Raw genomic sequence first — 16,662 nt, 5'->3', positions numbered from 1 at the left:
TTTTCAAGAATTTGAATCTGAACGAAGAGGTTGAATTTGTTGAGAAAAATTTTTCCTAGCGAGAAAAGCAGGTTTTTATAACAGCAACGAAGGAAAGGAAAATCCATGTCACCGGTAACACCAGAGTATTCAAGGTGTTCTCGAGGATTTTCTTTATAATCCAGAAACTCCATATTTTCTGTACAAAAAATTCAACATGCAGAAATGACCACCATTACTTTCAATGAGAAAGGAGACGAGATAAGCAAAGGAGGTAAAAATACGATGAAAGGTATGCTCTGACGCTAAACCTACTTTATTTTTTTCTTTTTTAATTTCATTTAGAATTTCTTACATACAATATTATATCGCCATTTAACTTCACGATTTTTCTTATAATATACGTACAATGAATTTCTTAATATTCAACTCTCTTTTTATTGTTTGTTTTCTGAAAAGAATACGTTGTCTGTCTTACCAACCACGATCGATCATTTGACCGGTTGAAAGATTTGTATTTTTTTTATAATAGTAGTCTGTCGGAAACTCGATTCTAAAGCTGAAAGTGCACGGAAGCAGAGGCGTTTCGAGTGTTGGGAACTAAATGCGATTTATCTACTGCAAAATTATATGCATTTATTGCATTTCTGTAAGCACGCGGCTTTTTTTGAGGTTAAAAATTGTAGACATATCACTTTTGATTTACCAAATGTCCAGCTGGACAAATTTTAAAGCAGAAATTAAAATAAAAAAAGGTCGATTCTATGGAACAAAAAATAGGATTCGCAATTTTTCTCAAACGCTATAAACAGAAATAAGAAATGATCTATCGTGAACGGAAAGGTTTATTCGGTTTGATAACAGAAATCATCGAAGCCATCGCTTACAAACTGATATATTCGCTTTGATTTCTAAAGTTTGACGCAAAATCCATATATTACTATCGATGAACAATCGTTTCCAACAAAATCAAGCTGTAGAATTTACTCGGTACATTTATCCAATAAACTGGGCAAATTTGGTATCAAATTCTGATTCAGCATTCGATGTAAATAGCAAGTATATTATAAACGGCTTTTTATATTTGGGAAAAGATGAAGGGAGAGAACCTCTTCGGTTCTGCTTGGGGAATTTGTCACTGAAATTAGTAGAATCGCATGCAGAGCACGGAGGAAATATAATCATGGAGAATTTTTTTTTTTTTTTTTTTCTTTTTTTTTACAAGTGTGTCGAAAGTGACTAAACCTTTAACACGCACAAAAAAACAATTCGCGCAAATAGAAGAGAGTTAAACAAAATTGGCAAAACAGACAAAGAAGAATATGACACGTTTCTCAACAAAATCACATCGTTCAAATCATTGTACTGACAATTTACAAAACTAAACTAAATAGAAAGGTACTATTTCTTAGTTCAGTGCATACATCCGTAGAAATTGAAAAGGAATGACGCGTGTATACCAGAGACAATTAGATTATATAATAGTACTAAATTCGACGTAGATGGGACCAATGAAATGGCGCAAAAATAGAAATTCAAAACTGTAAAATCAAAATCTCGAAGATGGCCCTACAAATATTTTTCAATATCTTAGACTTGACAAGAGCACGGAACAAGGAATTTCGAGGGAAGAATTTTGATCTCAATTGAATAGGTATACGTGAAATGTCGATAGGTTTAGTGTTAAGCGATGTAACCGTTATGTCGAGGGAGATAATCCACACGCTATCCCTCATTGTCTGTGATTTAGACCCTCGCAAAACCTAAGGACCCACCCCATAAAACGTAAACACTTCGACGTAATCCTTTTTTAACGTAATCCTTTTAAAAGTGTTAAGGTTATTCGACGTATGTGGAAATGAAAGAAACGCGTGAGTAAATTGTAAGGTATTGTAAGCATATATGTATTGTGAATATAAAGTACAATTTGTGGAATACAATGTAAACTGGTCCAGATCCGCACGCTAGCAATGTTAGCCTGAGACTAAAAGAACGCTGAAGCCAACGTCGCGCGTGTGCCGCTTATGGTCTGTCGTCGAGGCATTCTTTTGTCTATGCGCTATCGATGACCTCGGCGCTTGAGAAAACCGAAGACCAGATGTAGAGTTTTCCTAGAGGTGTCGATCGCTTCAACAAAAAGTTATGGTTTTTTTTTTTTTATTGACTATTTGTTTAAATTTTTAGAATTTGTCCAGAAGGACATTTGGTAAAATATTATATCTTAAAGAATAAAAATATAGCATGTGGATGGTTACCCCCAGCGGGGTTGAAAAAAAAGAAAAAAAAAGTTATGGTGACGCTCTTCTTGTTCGAGTTAATTAATTAAATATACGATATTATATACAGGATATACAACATAAAAATATTAAAAACACATTATACCATAGTATTTATTAATTTATATTCTGGATAATATATTACATTATTCTATATCGCATGATATTCTGCTCGCTTTCAAATATATTTTCACGCTGTTTACTAAACATTTTGAGGATAAAAAAATAACCGATGTACGTCGGTATATAATAAACGAATCTCTAATCCTGTAAGTGTTTTGCTTTATGAATGATTCTTAGAACAATCCTTAAGATTTATCGTGCGCTCTTATAAATTACGGAGAAAGCAAGTAGTTACCTAACAGTAAAAGCGGGGTTTTCCCGTGAACAATGTCATCCACGAGCCACGTTGGTAGAACGCTTCCTCCAATTGTAAATATTTTATTAATTTATTTAATTAATTTATTTTTATTCGTTAAACTTAAATTTTTGTGGCCAATAAAAATGGAAGCCAATAAATTTTAATTCTCTGAAAATTAGCTAATACCTGACTAAGCTGCAACATACCTCCTTTATTCGAGTTCAATAATCTAATTAATTTACAAAGTTTTTATTTGTTAAAATTAATAACATTAAATTTGCTAAATAACGAATATTTTTTTAAAACCCAAATAATAAATCAAACAAATTTTATTTAAAGTTTTAAATATTTTTTTGATCAAATAAAAAATAATTATGAAATTAATATTATTTATATATAAATATAAATATTATTAATTTTCTATTAAAAATAATATTTAAAGAAATAAAATAAAATTTAATAAATTTAATAAAATTATTAGTATAATAAATATTAAATTTATTAAGCGATCAAAATAAAATATAATTACAATATAATAAATTAGAATATTTATTAAAAATTTTTAATTTAACATTTAAAAAAAAATTATTAATGAATTTTGTTTATTTCTATAATTATCTTATATAAGTATTTATTATCTAATAATATTATTAAATTTGTTTTATTTAAAATATCTAAATTAAATATTCATTAATAAATAAAAATTTTAAAATTAATAATATTATAAATATAAAAATATTCTATTATTAATTTTATTTTTTTTTAATTTTTGAAAAATAAGATTTAATTAATTTTTAATATTTAATTTGATATTAAATTAAATTGCAAATAAATTTTTGATAATATTATTATTAAATTAAATTAGTTTTTAATTTTAATTTCTTTTTTTAAATTATCAATAATATTATTATATTTATTTTACTATAAATTTAATTACTAAATTTATTATTTTATAAATCAATAAAACCAACTATTCTCATTCATTGACGTTGGTCATAACCGATGGGCATCGCGGATCGTTACCCTCACTTTCCTAACGAAAAGTGCGAGCAACAAATCGACTTTCTTCGTACTTAAAACCCATCCATGCCGAGTTTTCTTGCGTAATAACACGAGAGCAGGCAGTCGGTCGATCGACAAAAGTCAAATCGTAATCTCAGCTCGATAACGGTTTAAACAGTCGCCAACTACTCGCCAGTAGTTTGACAGTCGACGTCCTCACAATTCTATCATCAAATATTGAAGTTATTGAATTGTTGGAAATAGTATAATATTATAACCTTTTAAATACTCATTCAACGACCACTATTATCCTAATCGAAATAGGGGATCGATCTATTGATGGCGCCGATTATTTACGACTCCCGTTCACGCGCCTCTTCGAGATCGCGTCTCTCCGCCAACAGTCGAAACGGTAACAGTTATTAATTTTGAAACTAATAGAAAAGAGGCAAACTCTAATAATTGTCAAGCGTATGATGCTCTAAATTATAAATAATTGATTTATGGTATCAAAACGTTTAGGGCACGTAGGAAAATCTAAATTTTTAGAATCGAAGAGTAAGCAAATGATCGATGATATAAAGGATATTGACACCTAATGATAATTTATATGATGCTTGTATAAATGGTAAACAAGCACGACTATCGTTTGAAAAAACAACAGATAAAAGGCCACGTTTTTTATTATTCGTTCCGATGTTTGTGGTCGAATCACTCCTTCGATCCTTTCCATTGAATAGTGTTTGGAAACGTATGGTTAGAACGATAACGGAATTATGAAATAACCGATTAACGACAAGGCACGCGCAATGATAAGCGGTGTTAGTTTAGAAAAACGTGTTTTCTTAAGAATCAATCCTTACTACTATAATTCCAATCGATTTGATTCCGAAACTTTAAAGCTTTAAAACAACATATGAATCGTGGCGTGGTAGAAAGCCTCGAGTAAGATATTTAGAAAATGTCAGTACTACCGTTTATGTATACGATAAAACTAGGAAAAATTGCTATAGTTGGAAACATGATTGTAGGTGAAACAAATTACTTAAAGGATTGTAAGTCTGACAGCGGTAAATCAAACATGTAATAAATACATAACATAACATAAATCAACTTGCTTCGGCAGTACATGTATTAAAATTGGAACGATACAGAGAAGATTAGCATGGCCCCTGTCCTCATGGATGACACACAAAATCGCGAAGCGTTCCACATTTTCCGCGCGAGGGGGGAGGGCTCGTGTGTCGCCTCAGCGGTTCGCGGGCACCCCTCGATCGTAAGAGGGACGACGGTCATCGTGGACCACGCCGCTCTTCCCCCCTAGAAGCGGCGGGTGTCCGTGCGGATTTCCTTCACGAAGAATAAAATAAAATAATAAAATAGAATAAAAGAAGATAAAAGTAAATTCCGAAGTAAAATTGCGAGACAAAGTTAATAAGCCTGTGATCGAAATAGATAAGAAGTGAAATAAGAAAGCAATTTGAGCCTCGAAGGAGCGATAGGATTAAACAGCTTCCTCCCATCTCGTATGACGAGAGAGATACAATATGATCTCGTGTGTGCTCGATCTCTTCTTTTATGGTCCAAAACTGACAATAAGGTATCGGTTTGAAATATTTGAAGAAGCCTTATAGAAAAAGATTTTCGAAATTCATCCGTTGATCGTTGTATCTACGTCAACTGACAAACGAAATATATCTAGAAATATTATATGCAGTACTTTATGTAGAAGATTTTTTTGTGATTGCTAAAGTTAACAGTGAGACAATGAATTATTCTAAAAGTTATTTAACGAATAAATTTAGCACGACAGATTTGAAAGGAGTTATATTTTTTCTTTTGCTTAAAAGTTAGTAAACAGCAAGAAGAAAAAAAGGTTAAATCAAAGTGGTTACGTAAGGACTGTTTTGGAGAAAATTAATATACAGGATAGTAGAGCTGTTAGTATACCTCTTCCAAGCAAACTGCATTATTTAAGTATTATTAACGTATATATAAACACTTGATTTAAGTACAGCAATAAATATTTAAAACAGATATATGAATACAAGTAACGAAGAATTTTGGGAAAATTTAAAACGGGTACCGAGGTATCTCAAAGGTTTAAATGACATGTAAAAGGCGACTATAATATATATAAGGTATATAAGATATAACTCTGTATTCCTTTTTGTAATAATTCCGCGTGATTAAACTGTAATAATTATATATATTTTGCGAAGTACTTTAACGCAAAAGACGATGGAAGGTTTAAAAGTGAAGAGAAATATATAACCTTTTGATGGCGATAGGTACAGCGTTTGGAAATTAAGAATATGTGCTCCAGTGAACGAACTTGATGTAATCAAAGTTACCGATGATGAAATTCCCGATCTATTAACCGATGACTAGATTAAAGCCGAATTAGTCGTCGGTGGCGTTATCGTGGAATACATATCTATTCGATTTTTCCCTCAGCTTTGCAAAACCTGGAGGTACTGCAAAGGGAATTTCGAATAGTTCTTCGGATATTATCTACGAAAGAAAAGTTTTGTCGCGTGTAACCGTGGCTCGGTCTTACTTTCCGACATATTCTCAAACTGTGGGTACAACTACAGAGAATTCTGCCTATAATTGTGCGTCCGTGGCAGTGTATGCGTTAGTATTCGTTGCCGACTGCCTCGCCACAGCGGCGAACAGGTAAAATGATGTCTAACACAAATTTAATTTTTCTATCTTTTGTCATTTTATCTTGGTAGCACGGTGATGAAGCGGCAGACTACCAAACTAACATATACGCTGCAAATATCTTGGAAATTAACAAAAGATCATCGTATCGCAGTGTCTACCGGCGATCTTAATGAAATTTATATATGACGTAGGTGTCAGAAAAATATTTGACCCGTTTCTTTTTTATCGGCAATCGTGCATATCGCGAACCAAGCCCAAAGCCTGGCCTGGAAAATCTGTTTCGACGAATTTCTTGAAAATTACTACTAATAGAGTTGATCGTATAAATGATCGTATGAAATTAGTGTTTTTCAATAACGAATTAGATGATGTAAATTATTTTGTAAAATAATATATTTAAAAATAGCGTAATTTTAGTAGTTTTTCCAGGTAAATGTTAACAAATTTCTTTTAATATTTACAGTTATTTTTAGGTTATCTTACAGTTATTAAATATGTGATAGTTCTGAAAACAGCTGATTTTATCGTCGTACACTCGTTCTTGTCCTTGGACGAATTCTAACAAAACGATTGATTATAATTAATTTATTGATTTTCAAGATAGCCGTATTTCTCTAAGATGTTAACATCGGTAATTATTCACAGCTGTACGAATCAACCAACGACATCAGCCGATAGAAAATTGTCATTTGTATTGCAAATTACAATGCTGATAGTAAAGACCGCGCGTGCAGTAAAATAAAGAATTTTTAAGGACTTGGTTTGGAAGTGTATCTCTTCCTAAAACGTACGGATATGACGAAGAATCGATAAAGAATACAATTCCGGGAAGAAGAACGTTAAAATTTTTAGAAATATCAAAAAGTGCAACAGAACTTATACAACCATTAGATATTTATGGATTCCATATTTTAAAAAATTTCGTAAGAAAGCTTTCAGACTTGACGATTAACTTAAATCTCGATATCGATTTATATCATCGGAATAACATAATAAAGTTGCAATCGTTGATGCGTCATCCATTGTCCTATCTTAGATATGAACAAATGTTTAAATATGCATATGGTACCGATGTGGTTACATAGATAACTGGTCAAAGGAGTTGGAAAATTTCATGAAATTTTTTTTACAAATTTCCAACGAACCATTCAAATTATCATAATATAGTTGCTATAACGATAAAACGTGCGTTGTATAAAATACATTTATGCTTTAATCGCTTCTTCGAGGGTGACCATTATTACGAAAACTATAATGTACAATCGACGGTAATTGTTTCTATAGTATCAATTTTTTTTTAAACACGAATGAGTGTCCGACGATCAAATCGGTTCTTTTCGTTGTTTAGCATATATATACGAACAAGGAACAAGCAAAATATTGATTCGCACATCGAACGATAAAATTTCAAATATAATAAATACTTTGTAATGGAAAAATCAAGATTCAAATTTATATTTAGTTTGTACATATGCATATAGGATATATTGTAAACAAATATTTAAGACAATTTGTTAACATTTACTTGGAAAAACGATTAAAAATAAGCTATTTTTAACACGTTATTAAGACAAATGGATTCTTTACAAAATAATTTACATCATCGTATTCTTATTCGTCATTGAAAAATACTCGATCAATCATCGATTTCTGTTTGTACTAGTTTCCGAGTTTCGTCGAAACAAATTTTTCAGCCTCAACTTTGCGGATGTTTTTCATCTCTTTAACATGGACGTTCGACGATAGAAAAGGAATACGGTGTCAAATATTTTTTTATAAGGACTACATCGTACATAAATTTCGTCAAGATCGACGATTGACGCTTCTTCGGTGCGTTCCCTTGTAAGACCAAGCGACGATACACGCAAAGGAAAAGCTTGTTCCAAAATGTTGATTCCTATGACATAGTAAAAAAGTCATCGAAATCCAAGATGACGACAGTTGTTTTCTAAATAATTACTCAATATACTATTATCTATTTCATCTTCTTGCGACAAACGAATATACAGAAATCTTTTGCAAACAACAAAAATTCACAGAGGCTAGGATTTTTAAGCGTTCCGCTTCTTCTCTGCATATGCGTATAAATCAGGAGCTTTTTGTGAAATAACCGTTAAATTAGTTGAAATAAAAAATATGTACTCGAAAGCGATAATCAAATTTCGAATCGCTCATCGTGGCGTATAATAACTGAAAGATCGTACGAAACAATATGAAATTCCCTGCCTGGTTGGTAAGAACATGTAATGATACGTTATCGCTGTTCTAACGTGACGCCACAATTATTGAAAAAAAGATAATGTTATACGTTTTCGAAAAGAGTGACATTAATCATTGCGAAGGAAAAGATTTATCGATCAAAGAATACCAACTCCAGACTTTTGAACTCTATGAAATTACGTAGGATTTAACGTTTCTATTTAATTTCGATTACTCTTCTCTGTTAACTGTTCTCTAAAATTTGAAACAACGAATAGCAAAATTTCTCAAATAACGATGTTCCAAGAACGATATATTTCGATTAAATGGTTCGGAACGGAGGCAATGCGTAAATTTTACGTGACAATGGTTATTTTATCGCGACAGTTCTACGTCTCCCAGTATCATAACGCAATAGATAAAATGCAAGTTTCTATTTATGTTTATTCAAATATATTCGTATCTTCAACGTACAGATACCAATTTTTGAGCGAAAATAACTTTCTGTTTTGTCCACGTAAAACGAGAAATATAAAGGAATGTAGTAATATATTTTGCGTGTAAAAAAAAAAAAATGCAAAGAATTCTTAATTATGAGTTATAACGCTTACATATATGTGTATTATATAAAGCATTCGCTTATTTTTAGAAAAAATCCTTGAATCGACGATCTTGCAATTACGTATTTTACAATACTTGATAGCATATTGAGAAATCATGATTTAGTATTTTATATAGAATACTATTATTCCAGTAATATCAGACTACATACGCGTATAACGAGAAATATAATTTTCGGTTTTTGATTAAAAAATTGTATCTGCTGGGAAGTATATTATACGCAACTTCTCCGAAATATGTAATATTTATTTAAATAATTTGTTCGTTCGACGAATATGTTGCTGGATTAATCGCGCAGCATATGCATACATATGTAAGTACATACTTACGCGTATGTAATATTTTATTGAATGGAGAAAGCAAAACCGATCGACAAATAGAAATATGTAGTTGCCTACGGTCAGTGCACTAATCGCAACGCGTGTTGCTAGTTTTCAGGGACGTGTGGTGCCGCACTGGCCCGGAAAATGTAGCGCATTGCGACAAATTTATATTCCCCGCTACGACAGGACAGAAATCGCGTGCCGCGAGATTTCTCGTTTTTAATATCAACTTGATCGTAATTTTCAACACGTCAGACTATCCGTAATGAACTTTTATTACTTAAAGTTATTCCAATAATATCAATTATCTTTTTATATTAACTATTTAATTAAAATTATTCAAAAACTAAACCTACCCATCGTATAAAAATTTGTCTTAAATAATTATGTAGCTAACTGGCTTGCTTGTCCTCGATAATCTCTATAATAATTAAACATGTAATACGTTTAGGGAAATAGATCAACAAAATACACCGCGTCCTCGGAAAATCCATCTAATTCCGAATTCGTTGACGTTTTGTATCGATCGAGGGCAATGAAGAAATTAAGGATGAACGACAGAAACGTGTCTAACAGGTGCTTCCGGTTGCCATAAATAAAAAGTCCTCGAAAAAAATCCCTACAGGCCAGTATCAATTGTCCATTCGTCGGGCGTATTTGTCCGTACGGCCCTGAACGTTTCTCCTCGTAAGTACACGTGTACGCACGCTAGGCGCGCGTATAAATACACAGGCGCGATGTCGGTTTATTTATACGCAAGGGTGCCCATTGCCTCCCTCTCTCTCTCTCTCTGCCCTCCCCCCTCGATGCTCTCTTCAATTCGCTTGATGTCGAACAACGCACAAAAAACTAAACTAAACAACAAAACACGTTTTGTTTCTTTCCTACGATAAATTCATTGTCATGGCGACAAAGATATAACAGCGATGGCTCGAAGGAATGACACACGCTGGCTTATAGCCGGCATCAGTGATCGCGACATGCTTTGATAATCGTGCCGCGAGAAGTGCGGATCTTCGTACACGCGCTTAAAACCAGGTTTCAAGATCGCGCTCTCAACGTCACTCGAATATCGTTAAATTTCGCCTCGCAACTACTACATTGTGAATTTAACAACAATTTTGATTTCTTTGATACAAGTTTTGTGTTTCAATCGTTAGTAAATGGATATAATCGATTATATCACGATAAATAGTACGAAAATCAATAAATAGAAAAAAGAAATACAATTTGAACCTAATCTCCAAAAAAAAAAAAAAAATAATATCTCTTAAATATCTTGAAAACATGGAAACAGTATAATAATGCATGCAGTTTGGTCCACTTTGTTCGCAGAGTACGCAAAAGTGTGTTCCAGCACGAAATATGTATTGCGTGCTGACGCAGCTGCGCTTCCCTTCTTTGATTTACCCCCACCATTTTGTCTGTCTATTTCTTTTCTGCAGCAAAGAGTAGTTACTCGCCACCCGCTGATGCGCTATTCTTAATTTCAACAAGCGAGTAAATATCGAGAAGCTTATCAAGATGTTGCGCCTTCCTAATAAAACGATTTAATCTTTCCAGCTTCCGTCGATGCGTATCTTTCTAATTGTAATAATTCATTATCGTTCAGACGTGTGTTTAGCAAACGCGATACGAAGACTTAGGTATCTGTCAGACTAGGCTAGAACGTATTATCTAAAATGTGCGCGATAATTGAAATAGATAGTGGTGATAATTACAATGAAACATCTAAAACGAGGTAACGAAAAATTCCTGTAGGTATAATATTCTCGCTGATACATTAGCGCGTTCACGCGGATATCGTTTGCATTGTAACAAATTATAGATAACAAATAGTCGATGAAACTCTATTCATAGGAAAGGAGTAATTTCCCGCCAATTCTTCGCGTATTAACATGGGGACGGATCGAAGAGTGTTGCAAAGCGTGTGCGCGACGCGCTTCGTTACTGCTATTATTACATCGCACTCAGCCTCGTTTCATTTATTTCGATAAATTTATTTCCAACTAACATTTCCACCGCAGATTTTCCTTCAAGATCATAAAGAACGCACGTTCGACTGGATTTCGCGCCTGATGTCAATTAACATTCCCAAACATGTAATTCGTTTACAACAGACGATTAAAATTATTAAAAATGTAGCGTGAGTATAGAAAAAGACGATGATTATCGATGTAAGTTCTCGCGAAATTATAGATAAAACAAAGTGTAGAAAACTTTCTTGTTTCTTGTTTATGGAATTTAGACATGACCTTAGACGTGTAACCCGTCCAGCTATGTAATATGTTTATTCGTCGTTTTGCTTCGTCTTGTGAAATTTCTTTTTTATCGCGGTCTGCAAGTGAAAACGCAAAAAGAAAAGAGAATCGTACTTGACGGCGTGAGTGGTTCGCGAACACGCAAGCGTGGTTTTTTTCGGCGAGGAGTCGTAGGGGAAATATTGCTAGTAAAATTTCTTTATGGCAATGCTTACTTTTTATCGAATCTGAAGGTTTATTGGACCGTGACAACCGGCTAACGATGTAACCGATTACAAACAGCACACCGCCAAGAAACAGTGTGCTCACGAGCACGATCACGGACATGCTGATTCTCGGCGTGATTTTCCCTTCTGTATCCTCCATCTTCACCGTTTAATTAAGCCACAGCACTTTGTTTTTTATTTCACCGCACTTTCGACGCACGCTTGATTCAATATAGGTCCGTTAAAAATCAACGTAAAATACGAGCACGAGACGCGAGACTGGAACACACACACGACCGCGTGTTCCAAAAAACACGAGATATCATGCAACGATCGCGGCCAGTGCGTCAACTCCACGGCAAACCTGAAATACTCGCTTTATAGATGGAATGCTCGAGCTCGATCATTGGCACGTCTTTAACCACGAACCAGAGGTATCGTAGAAACGATACTTCGCCAGATATTTCCAACGGTCTCTATTTCTTATTATCGACATCGATCATCTTTCTATCTTACGTTTACGTGGTTTTCTTTTGTATTTTCCGTATGAAGTATATATTATAAGCGAATAAAATTCGTCGAAACGAAACAAAAAATGATTTTCTACATCCACAACAGCTTAGAAAGATCTCGTTTCGTAGTGCAAATTTTATAATCGTAGGTAGAACATGACTCGTAGAGACAGACAGCAACTTGAAAGAATAACGTCCGCATTCCTTGATCCCCCACTTCGATTTTTTTTTCTTGGCACCGTTGCGAGCTTCGTCTATTTAGATGATAAGTTACCACTTCAAATCGTTTCTAGGTCACCGTCGCGTTCCTCGCTAAGCTCGTATTATATGCGTGACACGGTGTATCATTTAAATTTCGTTCTTGTCAATGTTGCTTCTATAAGAATTATCGCTTGATGAACTTAATATTTAATAATTATCCAGCACTGCCCGCAGTTTATGTCATTGATTTAAAATGGGAATAGAACACGTAACTGGTGATCGAGTGACCCAAGAACCGCCGGCGGCTACTCTATTTCGTATTCGTAAGAAGAAACGAAAGAGTGCCGAAACTTCCGTGAAGGTGTCTTTCGCGAACTGTGTTTACTACGCAGTTTTAATAGGTTGTCGCCAATTTGGATTTCTTCAAGTAATACTCACGACGTTATCGAATAAGATGTGCATGCGGTTTACCCGAAGTAATTAATGTTACCGCGCAACTTATGTAAGCCATTTAGGTGATCGCTTGTTCTGGCGGTACACTCGTAAATCAGATGGAATCATCGCGAAGGAGACACGTTAGGAGTTTGATCAGTGAACGTAATGCTCGTAAGAGCTCGAAGCGCGTGTTTGCCGGAACATGTCAATAGTACCGGTATATACGCGATGGTAACCTAGCTGCCTCGCGTTTAACTCGCTCTCTTCGAAGATTCCCCACCATTTCAAACCCCCACGAAGGTACTTGTGTTCTCCCACCGAAACGGAAGTTGCACTTGCGCGATCGAATACTTCGATGTCTGGCGGGTAAGGAACCGCGCTCCGCCGATTAACATTCGAGTGATCGATACGATTCATCGTATCAATGATATATAAAGTCCGAAATCAAATTAATAACTTCACTTTTCTCAAATTTCTCAATTGCATTACCCAGTAAATATAATTAACCTGCAGTTTCAAGAAACAAATGGTTTATTTCCACACATTCGCTTATCACAAAGAAATATTATAAATAACAATAAATTTCAAGGAAGATTAACAAAGATGGTGTTTGTAACATAATTTTGTTTTATTTTCTAATTTATATAATCGATCGATATGACTTCTAGTTATATGTGTAAATCTTTTAGTATTGAAATTGTAATAGTTTATAATTTTATTTAAAAGTTTTAATCGTCACATTATCATAAACAGAGAAAACATTAAAGCATAAACACTTATTAACATTGATATAATGTAATTGATATAGATGAAAATGAGAGAACAAAAATTTTATCCATTTTTATATTTTAGTAAAACAACAAAAGGTATAATGTTGCAGGAAGATATTTGTAACAAACGTGAATATTTCAACTTTTGCTAATGTTCCTGTTTATTAATATTGTTTTCACTCCTTCGGATTAGATTTAGAAACAATGTTGTAAATTAAGTTCCGAGTTCAGTTCTTTTTCTTCTTTTAAGAAAATAATCAAAGGTCGTAATAAAAATGTATCTTATCTAAATCCTATTACATCAACTCGTTCATACAGATCGTAGTGTCACAAATTTCTTGGAATAAAGTAACAGTGTTCTTGGAAACTCGATGACTACTTCATTTTCTCTGGCATAGACGTATTTAAGATTCTAGAGAAGACGTACAACGTCATCGCTAACGATACCGAGGAAAGATAGCGTCAAGCTTGTTTATCGACAGCAAGGCCACTAAAAATTCACCAAACAAAAATGAAAATATTGTGGAACAAATCGATATTTATCTTGTTTACGATCTCATGTAAATCGTCTGCCCGTCTGCAAACCGGTAATAGATGTGAACACCGAGACAAGTGTATATTTTTAGTATGCATTCGATTGTGAAGTTACATGATCCACTGTAATCTAACAACTAGGCTTACAAATGTGCTCGTAACGGCAAGATGCGTTAAATTCAACCCGTTATTCGCCCCGTTACTTTTCCTCGTTTCAATCGTCTTCGTCCTCGATTTGACTCTCTCACGTGCAAGCCTCGCCATCATGCTTCGTGTATAAACAGAACCTCCAATCATATACAAGGTGTTCATTTTTATCAATCTATTTGTATATTTAAGAAAATAACAACGATACTGAAACTAACAAGAAAAATACGCGTTTATAGATTTTCTAAGAAACGTTGCATTTTCAAGAAAGAGATAAAATTTAAATTACCTTACTTTATTTACTTTTCAGTACTTTTCTGCGATTAAAAAAGATTCTATATGATGTAGGAATCGTCACGTATATAAAGTTTCTATCCTACTTGTTGTTATATTTTATCAAATACATGTCAAATTTGAAAAAATTCACATCGTTAATACGTTTCAAGATTCTGGTCTTAACAACGATTCCACATTTTTATTCTTTTAGAACCTTTGATATTGAACTGCTGCGCAGTAATCAACGAATGTTTTGTTGTTCGCTTGATAAATGAAGAGAGTGGCATAAACTCGAATCGGTTGAAATTTTTCTCGCGCACGCGCTCTATCTACGCCACTTCCTCCACTTCGTTTCCCGCGTCGATTCTCCATCTTCTTGTGTATCGCTTCACGAATACATATTTTAGTAGTTTAAAAGTTTAAAAATCGTTTGCCCTAAAGAATTTGCTTGATTCGAATAAACTGCGATTAATTAAGGAAAATTGGAGCTAACAATGGAACGTAACGAACTATTTCTGGTACAATACGCTTATCGAGGGAAAAGGGAAAAGCACGTGTATCGGAGGAATTGAGGAATCGACAAAATACAAACATTTTCCTGTTACAAGTGGGTATCGCGAGATCGATGCTGTTACGGAATTTTCGTTCCATTACTTCCTTGGTTAGTCATGTTACGTACTTTGTGAAGACAACCAAGTGTTTGATAACATGTTTATCTAAGGATCAGCGGAAAGGTCGAACATGATTTGGAAGCACGGATCGATTAAAATTAAACATCAAGGATGGATGTTTCTCGATTGATAAAAATTGCATGAGATCAATATTTTATCAAATTCGTTAATAATAAATCATTTTTATCCATCGAAGGCAGTCTGGCAAAATAAACGTTGACGAAAATATGTACACCATCGAAACAGGAAACAGGTTAGAAATGATTAATCGACTCGTAGCTATCATCTGTCTCTGTTTTTATTAAAAATACAGCGAGTTCGTTGGAGGAATCGATAAATTTTGAATATACGTTGCGCATCGATGAAACAATTGCGATCTACGTATTACGTTAGGTACGCTTCTTATTAGCACCGATAACGTTCGTCACATGCGCGTCCCGCGCGTACGGTATATTATCCATGTTGACGCTTGTTCCTCAGATAAATTCGGTGTATATGGATCTTCGGCTGTACAGACGCTAAAATTACATAACGAAATCACTACCAGCAGTATCTACGCGTTTCTATTTAAGGGTATCGGTTCCAACGTACCGAAGTTAATTAATATTCGTTTCCAAGTAGAAACGTGTTCCACAGTTAATTCGAATATGAAATAAAAATGAAATGCGTCTTTCTGTGAATCGAACGCGAGGATTTTAAATGCAGATATCTTCGTCGAAGTTATTACGCTTTCGCTGACTCGGTGGATTTTCCTGTTAAGCGTGTATTTGCGCTTCGAATGAATTTTCGCGCGAACATCGATTGGAAAATGGAATTCCGTGCTTGATCGATACGTAACGTAATATTTTCCTGTTCGTTTGCTGTTATGCGTAGTAGTTGAATGAATTGCCTGCTCCAACACGATCGTCAGCATGGCTTAAAGTAAATAGCAATCGGCAAACGATAGTATTATTTTATTGAATGACGCGCTTAATTTAACCGCTAGCTAATGAAGGAGAGTCTTATTTCAAAAGAAGCTTCTATTAAAAACTTATATTATCTGATCTGCGGTATGGATCGTTTATCTGAAATTTTTCGATATTTCGACTTTTCACTTTACTGTCAATCGACCGTCGAATTTTTTACCTATCAATGATCTAGCACACAATGAGTTTTTAATATATAACAATGATAATCAGTGATCGTTGTCTAAATGTTAAGATGACGAATCTGATTTAC

The 16,662-nt window shown here is 34.0% G+C and overlaps 1 protein-coding gene and 1 non-coding gene across 7 annotated transcripts in view; one reads left to right on the top strand and one right to left on the bottom strand.

Annotated features, from left to right (window-relative positions):
- LOC139996041 (transducin beta-like protein 2) overlaps positions 1-16,662 on the bottom strand; it is a 56,218-nt gene that overhangs the window by 37,277 nt on the left and 2,279 nt on the right. Inside the window, exons 1-3 of one of the 6 annotated variants that reach the window (XM_072020073.1) lie at positions 14,801-16,661; positions 14,498-14,704; positions 11,908-14,393 (exon numbers count right to left, since the gene is read on the bottom strand). The exons of 1 other annotated variant lie outside the window; for it this stretch is intronic. In XM_072020073.1, the coding sequence (XP_071876174.1) occupies positions 11,908-12,058 (151 nt within the window). In that variant the 5' untranslated portion in view covers positions 12,059-14,393; positions 14,498-14,704; positions 14,801-16,661. Of the gene's footprint in view, positions 1-11,907; positions 14,705-14,800; position 16,662 lie in introns of those variants that run through there. 4 more of the 6 variants (XM_072020072.1, XM_072020071.1, XM_072020070.1 and 1 more) reach the window with 4 other exon arrangements.
- LOC139996349 (U6 spliceosomal RNA) lies at positions 4,733-4,837 on the top strand. Its single transcript, XR_011802210.1, has one exon. It is a non-coding gene; the product is annotated as a U6 spliceosomal RNA (small nuclear RNA).

The sequence above is a fragment of the Bombus fervidus genome, chromosome 17 (assembly GCF_041682495.2).
Source record: "Bombus fervidus isolate BK054 chromosome 17, iyBomFerv1, whole genome shotgun sequence".
NCBI classification, from domain to species: Eukaryota; Metazoa; Arthropoda; class Insecta; order Hymenoptera; family Apidae; genus Bombus; species Bombus fervidus.
The sequence above is the reverse complement of the archived record's forward strand: the minus strand, read 5'-3'. Positions and strand labels throughout refer to the sequence as shown.